Source organism: Bidens hawaiensis, unplaced genomic scaffold (genome assembly GCF_021521415.1).
Source record: "Bidens hawaiensis isolate Kalapana, Puna unplaced genomic scaffold, B.hawaiensis_p1.1 tig00074203_1, whole genome shotgun sequence".
NCBI lineage: Eukaryota > Viridiplantae > Streptophyta > Magnoliopsida > Asterales > Asteraceae > Bidens > Bidens hawaiensis.
Genome location: NW_027502878.1, coordinates 14,880 through 42,553, shown reverse-complemented (window position 1 = coordinate 42,553; position 27,674 = coordinate 14,880). Strand labels below are relative to the sequence as shown.

Sequence of the window (27,674 nt, the reverse complement as noted above, 5' to 3'; positions counted from 1 at the left end):
TAGTGGTGAAATTAGAGCTCGGTTTAGACACCCCGTTTGGCCGCGGGGCCCGTTTCCGTCTTTAATACACCGGAAACTGCTAAATCGGGTAAAAATACCCAAATCATCCGAATTATTTTCGGATGATTTATTTTTACTTGATTAACTTAGTTTCATGAAAATAGTCCATTTTTAAGGTTTTTATACACCGGTCAGCTCGCTTAGGCGAACTTTACCGGTTTACGCATTTTAAGCTTTAAAAGTTTGTTTTTATGTTCTTTTTAGCACAAATAAATATCCGCTTAGTCTCGGATCTTGAAATTTTGCACAAATCAGTTTTTGACAGTAAGGAATTTTATAAAAATATTTCCAGAATTAATTTCTATATTTAACATTTATTTATCAATTTTTAAACGTCATTTAAACACCAAATATGTCGAAAATACCAAACGACCTTAGAAAAATCCCAAAGTTTTTTGGGATGACCCCTGCCATCCACATAGTTCCCTGTAATTTTTCCAGAACCAAAATCTCATTTTTCATGCCATTTTCACCAAAACCGAGCTAGAAAACCCTAGAACTCGTTTTACCGAAAAGCCTACTTAGACTTCTCCAATGCGCCTGACATTTTGTGTGTGACTTTTATATGTTATAAAAAGCTTATCTGAATTTTTCCAGAATTTTTCATGATGTTTAGCTATTTTTCACCATTTTTAGCCAAAACCGAGCATTAAATTCACCAAATATTCATCCTTTATCCAAAAATTACCAAATTTTCATAGATCTCATATTTTCATGTGTAGATCATCTCTGTGAAATTTCATGACCCAACTCTAAGTCTACCACAATCTGTCCAAATCATACAAATCATACGAAAAACCGAACTACCTTGTGTTTCTAGCTTTAGATCGCAAAGATCTTGCTTTCTAGCCTTTGCTAGCAACTAGATACAACACCTACAAGCACAACAACACCACACCAAGCAAGTTATACCCACAATCAAGCCATTTCTTTCATGGTTTCGGTTAAGACATCAAAACAAAGATTTTAACCGTAAAAATTCGTTTTTGACTCTTTTAACTCCTTTCTTGGACCAAGATCCCTTGTATAACTTGTATACATCACTTGATCATGCAAGAATCGGTTTCATCTCGGGTTTTCACCCATTTTTCACTTGAAACCTCATTTTCTCAAGATTTTGGAATTAAAAACCAAGATTAAACCATAACAACATGTTTATACCTTGTGGATCTTCTTAAAAATCAAAGGTTTTTGGTTGAATGTGTGGAGGATGGAGAGGATTTTGAGAGTATGATGATAAAAAAAAAAAGAAAATGGAAGCCAATGGGTTCCCCCTTGGTCCGATCGGTCCACCTTAAGGGGGTGGGGTGGGGCCCACTCCCTCATTCTTGGCCACAAGTTCAGATTACGCAATCTGGATAATGTTTTGGATAATCTGGTTCAGTTCGTTTTTCGGTTAAACGTTTAATTCGGCTTAAAACGAGGCTAAAACGGTCGTTTTTCGGCTTAAAAATGAAATTTATATAAAACCGATTTAAAAACTTTAAAAACTTAAACCATGACATTTATTGACTTAACACATCATATTGTCGGTAGTTGTGCATCTTTTTCGGCTTGATCGATCGTCTCTTGCTTGGTTTGATGTTAAAGGTTTCGTTTAACGTACCGACGTACCAATAAATCGAAATCCTTTTTCTGTGCTATAATTCACTTATCCCGAAGCCTTAATACTTCGTAAACCTTACTAAACATCATATATTTCATCTATAATGTAATCCCCGATTCGTTCGGGTTTCAATAACCGTTCATCGGTTAATCGTAATTCCAATACGACTAACTGTACATTCGAGTATAATTCGTACTGTGAATCTTATATACTCGTACAAACACATTATAATTCATATATTCGGTATTAAATAACACGTAAATAGTATATACCGGCTAGGGTATACCTGAATTTGCCGGAATCGTTACATTCTCCCCCCGTTACAAAAATTTCGTCCTCGAAATTTTACGCGTCAACTACTTCCTTTTGAGGAAATAGGTGGGGGTATTTCTTCCGAAATTCGTCCTTTTGTTCCCATGTATATTCTGGGCCTCGTTGCGAATTCCATCTAACTTTGACCAGCGAGATCTTATTGTGTCTAAGTTGCTTGATTTTCCCGTCCACTATTTCTATGGGTTCCTCTACGAAATTAAGCTGATCACTTATTTGGACACCCTCTAAGGGTAACACCGATGTCTCATCCGACAGACACCTTTTCAAGTTCGACACGTGAAACACGTTGTGAACTGCACTTAATTCATCAGGCAGTTCTAATCGGTATGCTACAGGACCGATTTTTGCAGTAATGTCGAATGGTCCAATGTATCTAGGGGCTAACTTCCCCGCCTTTCCAAATCTGACTACTCCTTTCCAAGGGTATACCTGAATTTGCCGGAATCGTTACAGTAATCGTCTTTAACAAAACAATTTATGTAAGAATATAATATGTTATGAAGTTCAACACTTATTCCAATGATCATTATTAACTTGGGAATCAAATTCATTATCATAACTGAATGTAAATATACCAATATGGAATAAGATGTTGCTATCTTATTATCTAAGCCATAGATCATGCAAACATGTAGTTGCGATCTTGATAACCATTTAGACGATGCATTGATTTTAAAAACACTAAATGGTATCATGTTAGGATATGCTTATCATTTTCTCAATTCCATAACATCTAGGGATTCACACCCTCCTTCAGTTGGTAAATAAATGATTTTCCTTGAGAGCTATATTACATGTATAATAATTATGAAGAATCTTTTGTTTCCTCAATAAATTTCACATCATTGACTCGGTGTGGTCTAACCGGTCACGCCATAAGATAATCATGATCCATAAACTTCAGGTTTATGATCGTATATGTCTCATGCTTCTTTAGTACAAGATTGTAAATATGAGTGAACATTGTATTATCGTTTCAAACGATCATGTGATTTCACTTTTGTATTTCCAGATTTTGTTCTCATATATGATCAATCTCTTTGCCACATCTCATATATGATCAATCTCTTTGCCACATGTGGTGGTCGATCTCATTACTAGCATGACCAACATTATAATTTCAATAGCCCGATCTCATTATTAATATAATCATTGTTACAAATTTTCTATTATGTCCATGATCGCAACAATCCGTGCGTATTCACATTCACTTCGGGGAATGATATCAAACCAAACACTTTTCATGGCTTATTCATAATTTTCTCGGACATAGATACAAAATCTCTTCAAACCCTTCATACGTTTTAATGATATGCTACTTCAGGAGCATATTTGAGGTTTGACAAATGAAAAATGGTCTTATCCGGTTTTTCCTCATAATTAATCTTCTCTTCATATATCAAGTAATGAGAAGTAATTATATGCCCAAGTCATGCAATTTTTTATTTTATTTTACCCAGTCTAAAAACTTACGACCTTTTGTAAATCAATAATGAGATTTGAGAAGTATGACACTTCGAGTGTCATATCAAAGCATTTTTATACTCTTTCATAAGAGTGATGATCAACCACAACTTTGGTACTATTGTTCAATTCAATACAATCAGTATAAATATAACATTTGAAGATATGCTTTAATAGTATCGTACATGACGTTATTACTTGCCACCATATAGAATGAGTTTAACTAACTTATTAAAATAACATTTTTATCACTTAAAATCAAGCATATAGTTTATGTATCAACGTATCACGGTATAATCAATCAATGTTATATCTTAAATATAAATTTTCTAGTCTCTATTCATTCTCTTAGAGAAATATACGAACCAAAACAGTGATAAATAAATAGATCATTGATCATATAGAATAATGAATACTTATTCAACCAAAAGGGAAAAAAAACACAATGCCTAGTTTATCGGGTATTATATGAACATTTATCATCACAAATATTATCTTAGGTATCTATAATTTAAAAGGTTTTAAAATTAATCATGACAATCCTTCAAAAATATGTTAATTTCTCCTTTCTTTTTTCTTCATGGTTTAAAAAAAATTACTTCCAAAAGTTTTGCTTTAATATAAGCATTGTTTTTACTCAATTTAAACTAACATCAAGTAATACCAAATAACAATATTATTTCACAATATATAAACACCATATTATCATAATCATCAAAATATACCCTTCACAAATATCCATATTATAAACTATGATGGATACAATTAGTCACATAATACACTTAAATAAATCTGAGCCAAAAGATTATTAATCAATAAGAGGAAGCGATGTTTTACAACCAAAAGTGCCCGGAAACCACAGCTTTTTGTTTCATTGATTTACAACCTAAAAAAATTACTTTATGATATCCCAGAATTCATTGCCGTTATCACTAATAATGAATTCTATAATGGCTTTGGATGATAATAAAACAAACTTTAACTAATCATTCGATTAAAATTTAGATAGATAGGAAATAAATCCCATGAATATTTTTGAATGCAAAATAGTATCAAATCAATATGTTAAATAGCTATATTAAAATTTATTAAAAAATATCAAAATATTGTAAGCAATAAAACACATTCTGTATAACTTTACAGGTTTTTAAAAGTAAATCTTAAATTATTTTATTAGAATAATGACACATGAAATATTAGTGTTATACTTATCTAAAACCGATTAGTCAGATTAAAAATTACTAGGGATATTTTAATCAAGCATGTTATGGTTGGATTGATTTTAATGGCATATCCGGACAAAAAACTTTAATTTTACCTTTTAAAATTGGGATGTTAAATTCTAACAATAATAAATTTAGTGAGATTTGAAACATGATTCGTTATGTCTAGCATTACGAAATCATAAACAAACCATCCCCGTCGTGATTTAAAACCATAGATATTTAAGAAAATAGGTTTTACTTATCCAACACTATTTGTTGAACGAAACATAAATTATATTGAATTTGAATTAGTAAATATAAACCTCAATTCACCCAAAATTATATGATCTATACTATGGGACAAAACTCTAACGGAACCAATTGAGTTACAGCATGGCATATGTTTGAGAGAGTAAATAACAATGATATGTAACTAGACAATATTGACATACCTTAGAGATTAAATTCCAAAAGTAGCTCGTGCTGATAACGTGTTGTGAAACAAACCTAATAGCTAAAGAATAAGAGAGAAAACATGTAGGGAGAAAATGAGAGATTTTATTAATTATATGTGTTTTACAATGAGGTATAATAAGATGTATATATAAGAGAAGATAACTTGGACAATAAGCCTAATCTATATTAGGTATTGATAATCATCATAATATATATTTATAACAATCTTAGCATACTATTTTTTACTCATTCTAAGCTCTGAAATTTTAAGTTTTAAGAAATTACCAAAAGACGTCTTTACCTAAGTCTAGTTATTCATAAATTGGGAATACGTGGCGATCCAACTCACTCATCATTTAAGTTCACGCTACACAAACTTTAATTCATATAACTTTCATTTAATTATCCATTAAAAACATATTAAACGAGCATTTCCAATTCCCTGTAAGTAAAAAAAAAAAAAAGAAAAAAACAAGGACAAAACGGTCTACTCGTCGTCTATGTCGTAACCGAGATCCGCCTCAGCTTTCTGAGCAGCATCTTCAACGATCTGATCTTCAACATAATCAACTCCCTCAGCTATAGCCAAACCACCCAACAGCCCAGCCGCGGCACCAACCGCCAGTCCAGTCCCCATCCCATACTTACTCTTATTTTCCTCCTCTTTATAGCCGCCGTACGATGGCTGCCCATATTGAGGAGGCGCACCACCGTATGGGGAGTACGGGTACCCAAAAGGCGGGGCCACATATGGGTAATTTTCCCCGTACGATGGTGGGGCAGGTTGGTACTGCGGTGGTGGTACCCCGTAAGGGTCCCGCGCATGATAGCGCGGTTCCCTCACTGCTACCTTCAACTCCAGCTTCCCATGCGGACGGCCGGAGGGACGCTTTAGCCTTACACTAACCGCGAACACCTCTCCGATTCCAACCTCATCAACGATGTCCTTGAGTTTAAGCTTGGCCGACCCGATTAACGGCTTGGTGTCCTCGGCCGCGTCAGCGTGTACGATGTCGATGTAGAGAGTGGACTCCTCGATCGGGTCGGTGAGTGGGATGACGAGAGTTTGATCCCATACGGGCGACTCGTCTCCCTCTTCATCCACCCGAGTAGAGCATTTGTTTTTTGGGTCCACCCAAACAACCGCATACGGCCTGAGAGGGCCGTGCCGCCAGTTGACGTTTTTGAGGTTTTTGGCGGAGGAAATCGTAACCTCTAGTTCGTAACGCGCAGACATGATTAATGATCCACCAGTGAAGGTTATGAAATGTTACGGTGGAGGGTGGATGGTATATATAGTAGTTGCTGGTTTGTATTATTAAAGAAGGATATCTCGAGGATAACGCTTCGAGTGAGCATAATTGTCGTGTCCAATTACGATTTTATCCTTCAGTTGACAAGAGAAATTTTATTTTAATATAAGTTTGACCTCAAGAATATGGATATTAATACAATAGAGTGGATTTCCAAGCAACTATCTCCTCTTATTTTTCATCAAATCTTTTTAAATTGTCACATTATATTTTGGTATTTTTAATTTTTTTCCTTTTCATTAATATACTTTTCATCAAATCTCTTTAAATAACCACATGATATTTTTTTATTTTTTCCTTTTCATTAAAATACTTTTCATCAAATATCTTTAAATTGTCACATGACATTTGGCAATTATTTTATTTTTTCCTTTTCATTAAAATAGTTTTCACCAAATCTTTTTAAATTGTCAAATAACATTTTAGCATTTTTTTTATTTTTTTTTCTTTTTATTAAAATTAAAATTTCATTCACATATAGTGGGTTCTGTAAACAACCAGACTCTGTCAAATGCAATTTCATTTATATCCTTCAGGCTTAAACCTAACAATTCCTATTAGCCGATGTTCTTAAGGTTTAACATTTTTCCATTATAATTTTGTGTCATTATTGGTTTTTTTTTTCAATTTTGATGAATACATTTATACATATACAGTAAGTGTGTAATCTTTATAGGAACAATGGGAACAATGCGGACATAGTGAAACCAAGTATTGGGTGATGTTCAAGTAATGATATGGTTCTTTGGAGTGTAATATTATGAAATATCATAAGACTTCAAATGTTAAATAAATAAATTTATCCAGACCTCTTGACCCCTTTCATTGGACCCTTTTGATTTACAACTCATCAAAGAGCTTACAGAACTTACCATAGGCCATTTTTTTTTTGCCTCCTCATTGTCTCAATTATTATATTTACTATTATCTAATCAAGATCGGTATGTACGGTTATTGTTTTGTGTTCGATTTCTTTAGAAGCAATCAATTCTTGGGTGATGTTCAAGTAATCGAATGTGTTTTGTATTAGAAAAAGTAATTGAATATTTGTGCATTTAAGTTGCACCATCTTTATTCATGTTATGTTTTCAATATTTTTTTAAAATAAAATGTTGTTATATTAAGACAATAACATGTGTACCTTTAGTCTTTTACAGTTTGTTAATCTTTTTAGGTTGATTACAGTGGTTTAAATGCTCTATAAAGGTTTTTCCATTTGGTAAAGAAATCATCATCTTTGTATCAACCAATATACTTTGAGACGTTTTTAAAATTAAAATTGTAGCATTTTTTTTAAAAAAAAAATTGAACTTGAATGATGTTTCACATTTTTATAAGAATGCAAGGGTGAGGATAAGCACCCATTTAGAAAATAAATATGTTAGTATTTTGATGTTAAAACTGATTAATTTAGGTATATGAAAAGAATTAGTTTTTCGTTCAACAAATGGAGTTGGTGTATGTATTCTTGTGGGAACGTAGCGCGAGAGCATTATGTTCCTGCTCTCGGCTCTTCTTTCATAACAGTTGGAATTACAGCTGATTTTTCAGCTTTTTGTTATGTTGAGCCGACAAACCATTGCCCTTCAGCTGGAGGCGCGTATAGTTATTTATACATTATGTTGGTGAAAGGTATATTCTTTAATATAATACTTATTCATATTGTAAAACTTTAAGTGCATACATCATTATTATTTTGTAATGCTTCAGTCTTTCTAGGATAATCAGCTGGGTTTTGATTTTCAAATATACAATGATGTGTATCGTAGTCGCACGTGGCATTTCTTTTGATCTGTTGCATGCATTTTACATTATTAAAGAATAATTATATGTAAACTGATTTTCAGCATTTGATATCAAATATTATGTTCTTCCTTCAAGCATTGATCTTTGGAGGCTCATATGGTATAACAGCTTTTTCAACATTTTGTTCCGGTGCATGGGATATCATGTGTTGGAATCAATGAGGTATTTATAAAAATGAGTATTTATTAATTATTATTTTTTTTATTTTTATTTTTACTATTTTGTTTCTAAATAGTTTTTTTTAAATAAAATGAGTATTTATTTATTAATTTAATTTTTTACAAGTTATTTGTTCAAATCATATTTTCAGAGTTTAGGACCTTTTTGGGCCTTTTTATATGGTTTTTTGTTGATTTTTAAGATTTAGTTTCGATAGGAAACAATCAAAGTATTAGACAATTTTAAGATTTAGTCTCTATGAAAGCTCCTAATAGAAAATTTTAAAGTTTTGTAATGTTTGTTAACTACTACAAAATACTAATGTCTATTATGTGTATCATATTGGTAATTTTATGAGATTAAATGTTTGTAATTGTTTATATTATCATTTTTTATTGTTTTTATTTTATTATTACCCTGTGTACTACTCAGTACATGTGTTTGTGTTTTATTTTTTTTGTTATATAATTTTTACTAACCCGTGTGTCACATGGGTTCTAACCTAGTTTATATATATAAAAGTTTATATTAACGATATATTTGTTTAACTTTGTTAGTTCTAACTTTCACTTTTATTGATACAAGTAAATTCATCCATATCGTTATTATTAATTCACACTGATTTCAGTTGCTTTTAAATTCATAAATATTTTTATTTCACTTCTAAACATTATTGTGTGTAAATTGGAGTGAAACTGAAATATAAAATTATGCGAGGAAATTGTTCGTACAACATAATTAAAAGCTTTGATGTGTCATTGTTACATTGTCAGCATAAGTTATCGTGAGCTCATAAACTATAGTTTAAAGTATTATAATTAAATTTTGCTTATTGATCAGAATAATAGTGCTTATTATAGGATGTTAAAAAAACTAAAAGATACATATCAGTATAAAAGATGTAGTTTTTAATTATTTATCATGTGGAAAGTTAATATTTGGTTTGAAATTTATTCTCATAAAATATTACTAGAAGGAAATTAAGGGGCTGTTTGTTTTTCCTCGAAAGCTCTTCCACGCCACTTTCCTTTTCGTCGCGCAGAACACGCGCAGAGGTTTTGGTCTGCAGTGTGTTTGTTTTCCCGAAGAGATTTTATTAAAAAATCTCTTCGCGCCCTCTTCTTCTAGAAGTGTTGTTCCCACGTCTTCCCACCTCTTCCCACCTCTTTATTCTTATTTTTTCATCAGACAAAGCTCTCTCAAACCCTCCTCTCAAACCCTAGCCAAGCTCCACCCTCTCTTCTCCTTCTCTTTGCCTCCTCCACCTTCTACCCCTACCGCCGGCCAGCCTCCACCCCCACCTCCTGCCGCTGCACCCCACCCCCACATCCGACCGTCAAGCTCAAGATCTGCTACCACCGGGCACCACCTGTCCACCACCGTCAAGCTCAAGATCTTCCACCACCGGGCACCACCTGTTCACACCGTTTGTCAAGATCCAAGCTCCAAGATCTAAGCTAAATATATGTAAACATTATAATTTATTTTTCAATTTCAGTTTCACCATGTTTTAGATCTGTAATCTTGTAATTTGTCCGATTTTAATGAGAAATTACATGTGTTTGTTTCAATTTTGTGTTCAATTTGATTAATTATTGTGTTTTGTTTTGTTAAAAAGTGTGAGAATTATTCTCCTGCAAGTTTTCCGGCATAGTCTCCGGCAACCCCTTAGTGGCGACGGCATGGTGTTTTCCGGCATTTATATGTTAAACGACTTTTTTATTTAAATTTCATCTTATTTAAAAATTTTGGTTATATTTTAGAAGTCTGCAGACGTTAAAAAACAAACAATTTTCTTCTTGCAAACTGCAGAGGTTTGGTCCACCTCTTCTGCTACAGATGTTGGTAGATGTGGTTTCGCAGACTTCTGACATTTTACCTCTGAAAAACAAACAGCACCTAAGTGACAAAAAAAAAATTAAGCGTGCATCGGATAGCCATCGGCCACGTGGCATGAAAGTGATGGGTGTGGTTTACCTCAAACGGGTCATCCAAGGAAGGTGGTGATGGCCATTGGCCACGGCTTGGACACGGCATTCACTTTGCCTCACTCAGAATTAAAAATATTGTATTATATATTCTTTTATTACGCCCTGCTTGAGGTGCGCGCATATTATGTATATATGTGTAAACCCTCGGGTGGGCAAAAGTGAAATTGCACTAATTTTGACGTTATTTTACTAATCTCGTGAAAATAACGTTAAAAGTGGCGGAAGGTTAATCAGGCATCATGTGGTGGCGTTGATAGCCGAAAGACGAGGGTACATGCACCAATCAGCCGGTATCCCGATGATTGAGTGCTATGTGCTTTATGTCCAAGGCTTGATGCAAAACTACTATCGAGCCGGGGGTCTCACCGGAAGCAGCCTTTCTATCCCTATGGGGTAGAGGTAAGGCTGTCTACATCTTACCCTCCTCAGACCCTAACATAGCTTTGCTATTGGTGGGATATACTGAGTACGATGATGATGATGATGATGATATTCTTTTATTCCTCATGTTTTTCTCTACTTTTTTAAATGAAAACTTATAAAACTAGGTTAAGAATTTTTCTATGTGTAATAAAATAACAACTCAATTTTTATGTAACTAATCTTTCTAATAATCACACATGATTAGAAACTAAAACAGGAAAAAAGTAAAATAAATAAGAGAAAAACTAGATGAAAAGATAATATAAATACACAAAGAAACAACATTTAATTTATTTATATAGGGTCAATTTTATAGAATAATAAGTTTCAAAAGTATTTCAATTATGTTACTCAACCTTAAAAAGTTTTTAATTAAATCACTCAACTTTCATATTTTATTAAATTAAGGTTTTAATATTTTTTTAGTCTTTTTCTTTTTTGTTTCACATAGGAAATCATTTCATTTTTTTATGTTGACGTTGAGTGGTGACGTGAATTTTATTTTTTATTTTTTAATTTTAATATAATTAACATTATTTAAGATTTTCTAAATTTAACTACATATATTGCAAATTCCGACCCCCACATCTTATCATCCATTTATTTATTTCTTGACGCACAAAAAAATCAGTGAGACTCTATATGAAGATTTAGTGACCCGATTTAGGATAAACATGCATGAATGACCTAATCGAAACACTTTTGAAAATTGGTTAGTATATTTGTTTACATTTGGTTAGTACAATCTATCCATACCTTTATATTTTTATATTACCCTTTCTTAATCAATTTATTAACCAAGTCACTAAAATATATCGTGTTTTACTGCAAGAAGATTGACATCATCCCTTCCGGCTATAGACATTTAAAAGTTGTGTGTTATTATTGAAGCCATCCCCTGAATTCATTCAATAATTATTGTGTTATGTAGTGCTAACTGGAGGTTAACTGTACACTCGTTGAAGCTCATGTTGAAATCACTAGAGCCTGTTGTGGTTCAGGTGAACGGAGACATCAATGATATTTGTTCTTTTTTCTAAAATTAAAAACAATAATGCAAATTGAAAAACATTTTTATAATAAAAAACATTAAACATCTTTAAAAATAAGAAAAACATAATAGAATACAAAATTATTCCCTTGCTACGCCTCTTCCTATATGTCTTTGATCTTCTTTGATTTCCTCTAGAAGATGTTTAAATACCACTCGAAGATTTGGATCTAGGTTGCTAAAGTTCTTGGTAAGAAAGTCCAAGTTCCTCAACCTTTGTTTAAAAAGTTTCTCCTCCACCGCCACTACGACGCTACTCGATATTTTATGAAGGTCTTCGCCAAATTCTGAATCGACATCGGTAGGTTATTTTTCTCCTGCCCCTTCCGATTGATCGATGTAGGACTTGTGGTTGATCTTTTTTGTAACATTTGTCAATTTTCGGACTCGAAAACTTGGCTCGTTTAAAAATTTTCTTGTTACTATTATATTTTGTTTATTAATCAAACAATTGTTATTTAATAAAGACGATGAATTATTATTTAACTTTTATTCGTTTAACGAATTTGAACTATTAATTAATTTCAAAAACCACCTTGAAACATGTTTTATCTTATCCTGCCTAGCCAACCTTACTTTAAGGAACAAATGACAAATTTTCAAAATTATTATTGTTATATATTCCTTCTTCTTTCTTCTCCCCGCCATCGGCCTATCTCCTTCTTATGTTGATTTTTCAATTCACAAAAATTAAGCCGGAAATCACGAAGGTAAACTAATCTACACATTTGCCGGTCATCGTGTAATCATAGAAGTTGACATATATTTGACATTCAATATTCATTAACAAGAACTGCGGTCTAAACTGACCTGAAAACACTATATATGACGATCTTAATTCAATTAAACGATCCTACATCATCCCCTTAGCTTTCTGAACCAGAGCCCTAACTTAATTGTGAAAATCCATGGTTGATTCTTTATGATTGATCTATTCATTGATATGATCGTGTTATAGCTCAACTATGTTAACTGTGCGTAGTGTGTGTGTTGAGAGAGAATTTGGACAGAGTAACGAGGCTCAAATGATATAAAATAAGAACTGGTTAATAATTCAATAACTTACGGGGTATTTATAGGAGACAACCCATTTGTTAGACACGCCTACCGAATGAACATCCATTCGCTAAGTCATTCATTATACAACCCATAACGAATGACTCTCATACTTTAACATTAATTCGTTAAACAACCTTAACGAATGAAGTACAAAACACGTGGCCTCATTTGTTATTATAATCTTAACAAATGAGCCTTACATAATATTACCAAAATACTCCAATACATTAAACTAATCTTTCAAAAACGTTAAGCAAAGACCGAGACGCCAGACGATGTATCAACAGACTCCCCCTTGTCTCGAGCTTTGTAGTCTTCAACTCTTGAATCTTCTAGTCTTCCAATCAGCACATTTATGTTTTCTAAATGCATGACAAACTCTAACGACTCGTTGGAATTGCATAGCCAGCTTGTTATCTTTTTTATAGGCCCATTATTTACGCCACTCTTGCCTTAGGCAGAACCGTTTGCTCGTCAGATACATGCATACCCGGTTTATACTCTATTTGTATACTAACTCAAAATGTTTTGGAATGATTTTGATTAATCAGAAAGTACGAGGTTAAAAGTGTAATATCATTTAGTTTTGTGTATTTATTGTCATTTAGGAAAGTATAAGGTTCAAAGCGTAAATATTATAGTTTAGGATGGTTATTGACATTATTGAAAGTATAGGGTTTAAAGTGTAAATATTATAATTTATGATATTAATGATAACTTTATGAGTTTTTGAAGATCATAAGAATATTCATAGTTGTTTATGGAAAAATTATACTTTTGATCCAAGATCTTGAGAAAATAATCGTGATTTCTTGAAATAACATGATCATCATAATCTTTAAAGCAAAAAATTAAGGGTTTTATTAACAATTTATGATGATCACGGTGAGAGTATATGAACAACTATGAAGATTCAAATGAAAACTCAAGAACATAAGAACAAATAAGAAGAAATTCATAATAGAAAGCAAACATGTATAAAAACAACAATGAAAAGAAAAATAATTATAAAGACTTACTTGTTTATGCTTAGAGAGAAAAGAGAGAATGAGATTTGGTGTGAAAAATAATAAGAATGGGAGCCTCTATTTATAATGGAGGTAAGGAGGCTTGAATACAATCGAGATAGTGTAAGTCCCGAATCTGGATCAGTACAATTATGATATCAATATAACAAGTATAGGTGCGGAATACCTATACCCGGTGATTCAAGAACACAAATCAATAAAGTAAAGTAACACGGAGTTGCTTCAAAACACACGAATATTAACAATACGTCTGGTGCTTAAGCACTTACAATATGCAATCACAATGACTTGGAATGAACAACTCTCTAGTTCTGCTCACTCTCTGCTCTCGTGAACAACAGTAAACCCTATACACATATTCTGTATATATAGGGAAGCTAACAACCAAGCCCAAGTAAAGCCCACAAACACCAAATATGGACCCAACAATCTCCCCCTTGGTTTGCCGCTTCGTTCTTGTTTGTATTACTTCAAACTAGCCTAACTGAAATCCATAAGGATTTCGGTATTGCACCAATGTAATTCTTCAACTCGTCTTCGTTTGCATCACTTTAGTCTTGATCATGTCGTGGCCTTTTTATATGCGTTAGACTAACCAATTTATGACCCAACAATCTCGCCCTTAGACTGATGCTTTCAAGATCTTCAGAATCTTTACTAGAACATAATCAACAACTTCAGTGATCAGCAACTTCAACATCTGCATCCAATAATCTATCATCCCCCCCTTTTTTGACAGCATCATCCAATTTGAATCTTAGATACTTCATATGCTTCCGTTGCAAGAAATCAGTCTTGAAAGAACAATCAACTTTGATAGAAAGATCAACTAAAGTATTTTGAAAATAATTAAATAAAATGAAATAAGACGGACATATTTTTAATTTTAATTTTTCTAATTTTTTTTATGATTTTCTTGAAAAGACTTGAAATGAGATCAAACCAGCTGAACCAACTATAACACAATAACCGAAATCATATTTCATTAGCAGAAGACAAATTTTAAAACGATTTCTTAACACATTTGTATCGACAAGGGTAATCAAGAAGTAAAGAATAAAATAAATGAAATAAAATAAGACCAAAAACAACAAATAAAACAATTTTAATCACCCGGTCTTCTTGTAATTTAGCAAATTAGGGATCACATTTCAGTTTTGATAAAAACGCCGCCTTTTATGAAAAGATCCGAACATGGAATCATATTGTTTAAGGTGCTGTCACAAGGATTCATGTTCAGCGTTATTATGACATAAAGAAATAGGTTGATAGCAGGTATAACGAACTTAGCATGATTTTCATTGCATTAGTGATATGAATTAGGTTCAGTTCGGCATAAAGCTTAGATGGACGTCACTCATGGACCTGTGATGCCTCCTATCTCTTCTCAAAGTGTATTTGGTTTTCCCCATATCACCCCAATTTGACTCCAACCCCCTAGTACTTGATCAAAAGATTTTTATAGATAATCAAATAGAATTTTTAAGCTTTAAGGTTGAACGTTGGACTTACAAGCCATCCGGACTTACAGGCCTTTCATTCGAGACATGACAGGACTTACTTGTGTGCCCCATCTCTGTAGTTATAGTTTAACCCTTTAAGGTTTTGAAATACGAAAATTTTTATTTTTGCTACACAATAATTTTTTTTTTTATTTTTCTTTATTTTTTATTATATATTTTCCTTCCTTTTTTATAACTTGAGCAAAAACTTAGAAACATAATATTTTTGGAGATCAAAACACTAACGGGCTCGTGTATGACTGAGTAATCGCTTTTCTGCCTATCATTCGGAGAGATGTATATGGAGACATACACATTTCTTCAAAATGACTCTCCACAGTAAGTTTAGAAAATTTAGTTTATATCACCTCAACTTTTACGCATCATGGAAGCTACCATACAAATCAATGACTGTTCTAGAGTCTTTTAAGCTTAATAACTTCACCCGTTAGGCACACAAAAACAATTTATCTATCACTTTCCAAAGGTTGGATCAATTTTCATTTGAAAATATTTTGAAGCTTCTAAAAAGCTGTTAACTGAATAATAATATCACTTCCCATAAAATTACAGAAGACGCACATGTTAAGAACTCAGTCACCCCAGTCACTCTTTAGTTTTTAGGTAAATGGCTATCCCGTATGACCACTAGTGGTTAACAAGATCAAACACATATGAGAATACGTGTCCCTCCAACTTGGAATTACCGACATATTTTAAGTGAAAGAATTCAAAACACAAAAACACATCACAAACGCCCCAGATGCTTTCAGTCTTTAGATAAATGGCTATCCTATGAATCTACAAGTAGATCACCGGACCAAACATATACAAGTATATGTTCTTCAAACTTGAGCAACCGACATAATTTTAAGCGAGAGTGAAGTTTGAAAGACATAGACCAAATTTTTTTTATTATTAAACGCACACACACTCCTTTTGAATTTTTTAAATTTCCCCCCCTAAATTTGTGCAAAAACTTTTATGTACAAATTAACCTAAAAAAGACTCAATCATCAAAAAGTAGTATTTAATAAAAAAATAAAGTGTGATAGTCAGCCAACTGATGTACTATCATTTCTCATGTACACTCAAGTCATTTTCTCAATTTTGAAATAAAACAAAATAAAAAACTATACTTGAAAAACTAAACGTGAACATATTTTTGTATTTTTATAAAATTTTAAAATCTTTTTGATTGATCAATCTTTCATACCAAAGTGATACGGTTACCTTTTATCTTCAAGACATCATTTTTCATTTGTGAGAATCCCCCCCCCCCCTCTAGGAATAAGCTTGTTTTGAGATTCTGCATCCTTGCGAGTTGAATGTCTGGAACAAACCTTTTTAATATGCAATGTATTCCCTGATTTGTTCCTACACACTTAGAGAGCAGATTTAAAACGTTCTATCACCATAAAATTCCTGTCCAGGCAACAAATAATCCATTTCATGGTTTAAAGATTTAAAAACAATGGATATTTGCCTTGTCATGTGCCTGGAACAACCCATTTAATAAACAATGAATTTGAGGTTGTTCCTACACGCATGGCGGGACCAGTTGGACATAGGAACCCAAGTTATAAATGTCTTGGGGTTCCCTTGAGCATCAACATATGTGACCTCTTGCCAACTCATATCTTTCCCATCTTTAACAGAATCATTTGTTAATACAGATTCTGTTTGCTGAGTTTTAAGTTTCCAAATCTGTCTTGGTTTAGTGAAATTTGAAAGAACAGACTTTGGAGTGGAGCAATTCGAATTTGAACTCTTAGAACTCTCAACACTCTTTGATTTCTGAAAATTTATTTTTCTTTTAACAGTTTCTAAACCATTTGCGTGCGAACCTGTCATATTAGCTTTGAATCCTTGAGTATCTGTGACCCGTTGTACAGATACTCGTGGTTTTTTAAAATAAGCATTTTGTTTAACCACAGGATTCGGTTGAAACTTGTTACCTTTCACCTGAGGAACTTGTCTATTAATAGCACGGTGGTGACACTCCTTTGCCAAATTCCCGCCGTTCCCGCAGACGAAACACGCCTTCATCCTTCTTCTAATGTCAACGACAGAACTTGCTTCATATTGGAATTCTTTCTTAGGAAAGCTTTTTCCATTCTTCTTGCCCCTTGGCACAGCCTTCTGATTTTGCTTGTAATAGGGAACATATAGACGATGAACACAATTTCTGGCTATGTCCTGGCGTGCCACAGTGGTAGCATGTTTGCCTCTTGATATAAAAAGCACCCAATGATTTATCAACACATGGACATCCGGAGGATCTATGAGGACGAAAATGTCTTTGTTGTGCTGATTTCTTATGTGCATTCCCTTCGTTGCCACAACTCTGTGTATTATTATTAGTACAATGTTGTGTTGTGGTGTTATCTGAGTTTGATGACATGTTAGAGAAAGATTCATTTTCACTGGCCTGAACCCCTTTACTAACAGAAGCAACATCATTTACTGTATCTGCACATGAAGTAGAAGCATCAAAATTGTTCACACATTTAAAAACAGGCTTGATTTCCTTTAGGGATCCTGATCCAACAGTTTCAGATTGAACCTGTTTACCATACTTCATGTCTTTTATCTTTTCTTCATGCTCTGTGGTAAGAGGAAGACTAGTATAGCTGTCATTATATGTTGGGGGTACCTAACTATATCCTATACCCTCACCCTCATTCTCTTTCCACCATAATTGGTTTTCAATCATTGAGTTAACTACTTTACTGGAGCCATCAAATTTTTTAAAATCAAGTTCAGCCTTTTCAATCTTACTAGTTAGATTTAAGATTTCTAACTTGGAAGCTTCCAGTTTAGCAGTTAATTCAACAATTTCTTGTTTGGCATCTAGGTGGTGACAACTTTTTATGCTAAAATCAGATTTAAGCCTTTTAATGTCCTTGTTCTGAGCTTCTATTTTGTCTAGACAGCCCTTTTCATTTTTCTTAAGTTTAAAATTTTCTGATTTTATTCTCTCCACATCTCTACGTAGACTGTCGTTATGAAGCTTATACATTTCTATTTTTTCACCACAATTTAAAGAACATAGTTTAAAACTTTACTCAGATGGATTTTGATATACTTCTTGTGAGGGAGCAGACTGATTAAGAGTACTTCCAAACATTGAGATGAGTTATGGAGAATCCGTTGAGTAATTAAATGAATTAATCTGATTTTCAAGAAAATATGATTGCCAAAATTTTCAAGAAAAATATCCCAGTCAAGAGAAGTGTCCAGGAAAAATTTCGTTCAAGACAAATTTTTCCGAATTTCCCGCCAAAAATTCACCGAAAATCACCCGAAAAAAATTGTTTTCGCCAAAATTTTCAAGGATGGATTTTTACTAATAAAGAGTATTCTGGAAAAATTTCGTTCAAGAAAAATTTCCCCGCCAAAATTCTTTTTTTTACTCCTTGACCGAGAACTAGTTGCGTTGACCGAGATCTCAAACAGTTGACCGAGAACTAGTTGCGTTGACCGAGAACAAGAACAGTTGACCAATCTTTGACCGAGAACCAATAGGTTTGACCGAGAACCAATGTATTCAGCCGAGAACCAGTAAATTTGACCGAAAACTGTGCTGACCGAGAACTGATCTTGACCGAACACAAGTATTTACCGAGATCTCTGATTTAAGCAAGTTTTGTCAGAGAACTAAGTGTAGCCGAAAACCAAAATCAGCCGAGAACCAATCTTAGCCAAGAGCTGATCTTGGCCGAAATCCCTAAACCTTCCAGATTTTGGTTGCAACAAACTTCCGAGAATTAAGGAATTTGATTTGTTTCCAAATCAAATCCAATCTAAAACCTAAAATAAACTTCCTCTTCTCCGATTACAAACTCGCCGGAAAAACGAACACAGCCACCAAAAATCAAGATCTTGAATATGTTAATATCACAATAACGAGCCTGAATTCGTCCAAGGCTCTGATACCAATTGTAAGACCCGAATCTGGATCACTACAATTATGATATCAATATAACAAGTATAGGTGCGGAATACCTATACCTGGTGATTCAAGAACACAAATCAATAAAGTAAAGTAACACGGAGTTGCTTCAAAATACACGTATATTAAAAATACGTCTGGTGCTTAAGCAATTACAATATGTAATCACAATGACTTGGAATGAACAACTCTCTAGTTCTGCTCACTCTATTCTCTCGTGAACAACACTAAACCCTAAACACATATTCTCTATATATAGGGAAGCTAACAACCAAGCCCAAGTAAAGCCCAAAGCACACCGAGATCCTTTAAGGATCTTGGTTTACATATATTACATACAACCAAAACCAATTAACTAGAACTAAGTACAAACCACCAAATATGGACCCAACAGATAGAGATAAATGTTGTTTAAAGATCAAAAGATTACCTTAGAGATGATGATGATAATAATAATAATAATAATAATAATAATAATAATAATAGTAATAGTAAAAATATGTGGGTGTCTGCATGAATTTGCATGGCAATTTTTTTTATTAAATTATTTCATCTTTTATTTTTTTATTCAAACTAAAAGAAGTAGATAAACTATCTTGAGGGACAAGTTTAACTTAAAAGGTTCTAGAATGTTCCATTTTTTAAATTACATAATTAATTTAAATACTTAGGATAAGATGAATAGTAACAAAATCTTTTGATACATGTTATAAAATATTAATCTAGGCATTCCGGTTCAGCGTGTCATATTAACGATTAATCATGTTTATGATGAAATGAGTACAATACTTATTCAATAAATAACATATAATTCATGTAGACAATGAAATAAATACGAGAACATAATTAAATACGAGTACAAAAACTAGCGTTTATTGGCAAGAAAAATCCATGCATGTTACACCTTTCATTGTTAATTACTTTACTTATCTTTAGCTCATATATCGTTTAAGTCCATGTCTATCGTTTAGGTACGTATACGCTGTCTATCTTTCGTTTATTTTATAAAATCATTCAGTCCGTATAAGTCTCCTTATGGCGTATAAGTTGTTTTAGGCGCATAAGTCATAATGGACGTATAAGCTCTATTGGCGTATAAGTACTATAAACATATAAGTTCCTTGCAGACGTATAAGCTCTTTTAAACGTATAAGGTGTCTTTGCGTATAAGTCCATCCAACGTATAAGTCATACACGGCGTATATACATATATGTACTACTTACACGATGCATACTTACACGCTGTCATATTTACACGACCATTACACTTACACGCTGCTAACATACTTAAACGACCATTATACTTAGACGCTGCTACTTATACGATGTACAAACTTATACGGTGCATAAGTTCTGTTCAGCTCATTTTTACGCGTTTTTAAGGTTTTTCGTCGATTCTTGTGCCGTCAGCCGCCGTTAACCACCATGGTTGATCGAGGTTTGATCGTTTATGGCCTAGGTAGCTTCGGGATGTTCAGATCTGAGCTACGGTGGTCCTTATGCTCGTTTTTGGTTGAGTAAACACCCGAATAAAGCCAGATCTAAATCCAAACGGCTCCTATGGCATCACGGGGCTGCGGTGTCGGGTTCTGCTATGTAGGTACAGCTGAGATAAATCAATTCTTACCTTCAGTTGGCCTCAGATCCTTGAATATAGTAGAGCAGAGAGTGTTTGGTTTAAGTGTGTGTTTTTGAAGGTGTAGGCTATGGTGTAGAGATGTACGGAAATGGAAAGGATTAGGGTTTAAGGGGTATTTATACTGTGACACCCTGCATTTTCACTTTAACATGGTTAACCCAAAGTCCGTTATCTTACACGTCATGCATAACATTTACATGAGTCAAAAACGAGTCATACACATGAGTCTGCCATTACACGTTGGTGATTAATGTCGAGTTTGATATGTTTAAATAGTTCAGATATAATTGTTATGTGCTAGATGGTTTTATGTGTTACACGATATAGTACATTAAGCTCGTTTAACATTCTATTAGTTATTAAATAAGAAAATAATATCTCGAGCATATGTTTATAATATTATCTATGTGAAAATACAAGGTAAATGATTATGTGTTTAGTTTATACATTGTTTACACGATATAGTACATTAAGCTCGTTTAACATTCTATTAGTTATTAAATAAGAAAATAATATCTCGAGCATATGTTTATAATATTATCTATGTGAAAATACATGGTAAATGATTATGTGTTTAGTTTATAAATTGTTTCATGAAATTGCGATCGGTTGCGTGTAATTCGTATGTTTTCACCTTTTACAAATTAATATTTATGAAAGAACAAAGAGGCTTAGTTTTATTAACTTGGGTTTGTATTTTATTCGTAATGATTCATTATAATCAGGTTTGATTGTTATAAAGTTCGTTTAAAACCAAAACTGATTCTAAAAAGACCATTCCTATAAATATGATTAATTATAATATTAATTAAATGACCAACCTTATTCCCCACCCATAATTTGTTGACCTTCAGCCTCCATCTCTTCATGGGCACTGCCTCACACCACACACATACAAACCCTTCGATTCAAGCTTGATTATTGCAATTGGTGTTGTCTTTGAGTGATTCTCACCATTCTAAATGCTAATTGGTAAGTTTTATGCATCAATTTCATGTTTTGATGAGTTATTGTGAAATCCTAGATGTTCAATCTCTGTAATAAGAATGATTATGATGTTAATTGATGAATTAGAACCATAGAGATGTCATAAACATGTTACGGAATGAGTTTTGTTGACAACAGTTTGCTGATATATACGTTACGTTGATTGATTGATCTGTAACTCGATGATAATTGATTTATTATGATGGATTCTTAAATATTTGAAGTTCTACTTTGAGTCTAGTTTCCAGAAAACTAAACTTTGCAATTATTGGACGAGTTATGAATAGTTTTTATGATTTTACAAAAACATGTGTCAAAGCTGTTATGGGAAGTCAGATTCTGGTCTGTCTTCCTGACATCATAACTCTTTCTTGGAAAGTTTATATGGGTTGGTTTCACTTCTGGAACTTAAAAACATGAGTTTAGAAGACAACCCAATTGTCCTTACACAATTTGGATAAAGGAGTTGAGAGAACCATGAAACAACTTTTTGTTGCGCAATCTGCTGAACTGTTGGTACCTGTCCGCATGGAAACCGAAGTTGCGCTAATTTCCAGGTTAATTTTCCATAATTTCACTTTCTCAATTCCACGTTAACCTTTTGGGGTTTCGATTTGATAGAATTAGTTGTTGATATAATCTGTATTGATGTTGTGGTTACAAGAATAGATTACTGGAGCGGCGATTTTGTCGCAAACCCTAACTGACGACTATGAAATCTGAGATCTGGGTTACGGCTAGGTATCATAATTTGCATCCTTTTTAATATTGTTCTTATCTTGTAAGTAATATTTATGTGTTTGGAAATTAAATTTACTTGCTATTATTTATCTAATGATTTTGAGGATTTGTGTACACGCACTAAAAAGTGGGTTCAAGAACTTCAAAAACAAGGTGAGCAGATATCATCTACTCTGGTTTCACAAGCTGTTAACTAAATAACTAGAAGATGTTTATTCTTGATTATTTGCATTCTTATTTTATAGCTCTATCTCTTTTTTTTTTCAGTTTGATAATTATTAAATCAATTAATGTTTTAAGTTTTGACGATGTTGCTGAACTTGCTTATTATGGTTTGAATCGCTTAAATTTCGTGTTTACACAAAGATGTTGATGCAAGACCAACAACAGAGAAGGTAATAAAGAAAAGCTGGCTATATGTGATAATTCAGAAAATTTTATGTTTTTATATCAACGAACTTATGGTTTTTTATTGATATACTTATTCAGCTTCTTTCACATCCATTTATAAAAAAGCACGAGGCTTCTAAAGTTGTTTAGGAGCTTTTGTTCGTAAGTTCTTATCCTTTCAAAATCAACAAGATAAAGACATTTAAAACATTGTTAATTATCTAACATTTATATTCTCGTGTGTTTGGTATCATCGGATGCTAGCAGTGCGTTATTATTTACTCTTTGACGGGTGTGATTAAGTGATGAATTTTGGAAATATGCAAAGGGTTTCTATGATCATTCATCAACTTTCAGGTATAATGACCATTTTACCCTCATCATAAAATATGACTAAAATACACCTGTAACGTTTTTTAATTTTTATTTTCAGTTTACCAGGAAAGAATCTGTTCGGCTGAATTTTATTTTCACGACTATCAAACATAAGCTGGCGAATGGTCTTTTGAAAAGCTTGTGTATGTGGTGGATGAGAGGCAACCAAAGGTGTGTTGCTCTTTTAACATGTAAGATTACAAATAAAACGTTAAATGTTATGTTTTAACGACTCACATTTAAAATCTTTATTCATTATCGTTCATTTTAAAGATTGTTTATTGGTTATAACCACTTAGTTGTTAACTACATACTACAGTTTATGCTCATTGCAGTCACGTGAAAGGTATTTTTTTTGCTATGTAATATAACTGGCCTTGGAAACTATCATTGAATTCACTCATCTGCAGGTGGGAATGCACTTCTTCGGCACCATTTTTCTGGTAACTTTTAGCTAACCCAACTTAAAAGGCTATAAACTTTAGAAAGTTGAATGATCAAATTTAGAAGTTGCAAGATGGGTGGGTCATATGAGATGCGTCGGGCTCAAAACCAGTGCAGTTGGGTTGACTTGACTTGACATATTTGTCCACTCCTAAGAAACTAATTAGTGAAATAAAACGATTAAATAATTATATTTTTACTGTGTAAATTTAAGGGTATGTGCAATGCATTAAAAAATACCTTGGGTAACTATTGACCCTTTCTGGAACAAAGATGGCCCAAATAGACACCTTTTAAAGAAGATTAAGAAGTTTTTAGAACCAAGACTATTTGTTATTTAACTAATTTTTGTTCTATTATGTGTATAGTGTGTTGTTTATTTAAAGAACGGAGAAATGGAAACTGCACATTCGGATACAGTAGCCGCTGTTCGCTGGTGAGACTGAGGTGAGTTGAAATTTTAATTCTTTATGTATTATGTTTGTATAGATGTAACAGTTAATGAGCTCGAGCTTGTTTTATTAATGATATAAAAAATGAGCTCGAGCTTGAGCCGAAGCTTCACATATTGAGCTCAAGCCGGTTCATGAGCCTAAACGAGTTTTTATTTAACATATTAATATGTCAATATACATTCATTTAGTATTACATTAAACTTATCTATAATCATGATATTTAAATAAAAAATAGCTTGTCAACCCAACTTGTATGAATGTTTTTGTGTTTGTGTTTGTTTATTTTGTTTCGTTAATGTTCTAAACAAATGGTTCACAAACATAATCGAACACGAGTGTAAACTAAACTTGAATGTCTAATTTTTGTTTGTTTATTTCATTAATGTTATTATTAGGAGTACGGTAGTATTGAAACAAGTCAACAACATATTCACTAGCATCTTCATTTGCTTTTTGGAATTTGGTTAGTTATTTTTAATGTCTGAATTGCCAGAAATCAAGTTAGGGTATTTGTAGATAGGGGTGTAAATGAGCCGAGATCGAGCTTGGCTTGTTTATTGTTTATAACTTAATTTATATACGTTTTTATTTATTATTATATATTTGAGAAAATTTATGAATGAGCCTAAGCTCGGCTTTAGCTTGTGTAGCCTTAAACGAGCCACAACTCAAGCTTGATGTGCATTGTGAAATTAATACAACCCAAATTGGTTCTTAGATAAGAATATGTTTGAAAACTTGAGTTTTGACCTTTTTAAAGAATGAAATTCAATTTTGATGGATTCTATTGATATTCTTTATGCGGGTATTTCACTTTTGGTTTTCCCATATGTAAATTTTTATTTATGGTTTTCATAATTAATATTATTATATTGACTAGGCATTTTGTTTTGAGGATTGTTGACTTTTTAATTAAGATTAACCTTTTGTTGGCACCAATTCAATATTTATATTCATTTTGTTTCAGCTTACAATTTTCAAGTCAAATCAGTAAAACCAAAAAGCTGCATATAGTAGAGGCGAACACAAACCAAAATCAAACGGTTTTAAAAACTTAAAATATAACAGAAGCGAACCTAACGCGTGCTCCTCCATACTAAATACAATATTCAGTTAAATATTAATACCAATCTCTTATAAATAATCTATTTTTGCAGTTTGGTGTGGTCCAACCCGACGTGGGCGGTTAGCTCACTTGGGAAGAAGACAATGGACGTGCGTATTAAGAAAAAGTACTCGGCAGCTGTATAAATCAGCCCGTGCACATTGGCTCGTTTCAACGCAGACGAGGTATGGAAAGTTGCAGCAGATGCTGTAAAAAGAACACGAGTTTTTTGTGAGTTTTTTGTGTACGTTTGTTTAAATTTAACCGAACAAGTGAACGGGCATGCGCTCAACATATTGTCTTGTTCTTGTTCATTAGTTATGAAAATTTACGTGTTGGTTTGTCAAACTTTAACCAAACACACGAACTAACACAAAGACTTAAACAAATGGATTTTCACGTTCTTGTTTTTTTGCAAAGAAAATAAAGGTGCTCGTGTTCGATTGTAAAGAAAATAAACGTGTTTGTTTGTTAAGAAAATAAGCGTGTTTGTGTACGTATGTTAAGAACATAAACGGTTTCGTGTACATCCATTACACAAATAACCAAGTTCTATAAGAAAATAAAAGAGTTCATGTTGGGTCGTTTCACTTTAACAGAACACTAAAAAACGATTTTTATTCGTAAAGAAATGAAGCGTGCCCGTGTTCGTTCGTTTTAGCCAAACACTTAAACCAAACACTAACTATTTCGACTACTTGTTTGATTTTTAAATTTTTGTTGTTTATGCGTATGTTATTAAATTGGATTGAGTTTGCTTTTGTGATTTTGTGCTGTTGAAATTGTTGTTTGTGCTAATAGACTTATTGCTCATGTTTTTGTATGAAGAATGAGGTAATTTTGTAACAAATGGTGAAATGTTTAGTGTGGAATAATTCTTCACATATCAGATTCTATTTGCCTTGCCATTAGTCTCATGTTCAAGCTTGTTGGTAAATAGGACTATTTGTCATTTTGTATATATTCAAAATACAACTTAATGCTAGAATACATCATACAATGGTTATAATTTGTGTTTTTATGTCTTGAGATGTGCACTTGAGATGTGAAGCATTTTCTTCTTGCTTTATAAATGTGTATTAATGTTTCCAGATTGTATTCAAAGGTTCTTATACTTTTGTTACGCTGCAGATTGTTACCATATTTTCTGCCCTAAGTTGTGGTGAATTTGATGTCAACAAAGATGCATATGTGAGGCTTCAACTGAACAATTACTAAAATGTGTTTTTGAAATTTGCCACCTGAAAGTTTATGTTATATGTGTTGTTTACACCATATGTCAGATGCCATTGAACGTTGACAAGCTTAATAAAGACCCCCCTCCTCTTATGTCGTTGGACATCGACATGTTTACCAAAGAACCCAAGATCTAGGTTTGTTTTGAGTTTATTGAGAACTTGGCGCATTATGCAACACGGATGAGTTAAAATTACTAAGTTTATGGAAAACTAACACGGATGCATTATGCAATTGCTTTAAAATATATTGGCTTCTGCAATTTACATTTTAAATGTAGACATAATATAAACATAAGAGTTGAATATGATTGGACACACCGGAGATCAACCCATTAAAGTTAGAACGTAGAACATACCAAAATAGAGTTCAGTTTTAGGGCTGCTTTGATTGGCAGAAAGGGGGTATATATTCATGAGTTGACCAAATTTTGTGTGTATCATAGGATTAATTTAGCAGGTAAAGGGTTACGCTTATACATTGTCGCTCTTGCTACAGATTTGGTCTATAGACGTACAAAAAAACATGTCGCAACATGCATGTAAAAAACTTTGCTTTATATAGAAAAGTAGGTATGTTTGTTGAAGTCAATTAGATCATGCGTAGTGAGGCACTTCCCACCCCTAACGTGCCCTCAAAATGCCGGGAACACCGTCTCTAGGGTGCTTTGGGAGGGGGTGGGTGGGGGGGGGGGCTTCACACAAAGCGACTGAAGGGGGGGGGGGGGGATGACTGGTGGTTCTTTTATATGTTTTTGTTTTGTTGATAAATAATAATAAGGTAACGATTGGTTGAGGTTCCATCCACTACTTCAATTTTTGTCAAAACGCCCTATGATGATGTGGTGCCCCCATATGGGCTCCACGTGCTACACACGGTCTTATAGTGATA

At 33.1% G+C, this 27,674-nt stretch overlaps 1 protein-coding gene across 1 annotated transcript; it reads right to left on the bottom strand.

Moving 5' to 3' along the window:
• Nucleotides 1–5,474: 5,474 nt before the first annotated feature.
• On the bottom strand, nucleotides 5,475–6,369 carry LOC143606307 (uncharacterized). Its single transcript, XM_077082116.1, has one exon. It carries the CDS (start codon nucleotides 6,359–6,361, stop codon nucleotides 5,612–5,614), a length of 750 nt encoding a protein of 249 aa, XP_076938231.1. The 5' UTR covers nucleotides 6,362–6,369; the 3' UTR covers nucleotides 5,475–5,611.
• Nucleotides 6,370–27,674: the final 21,305 nt, after the last annotated feature.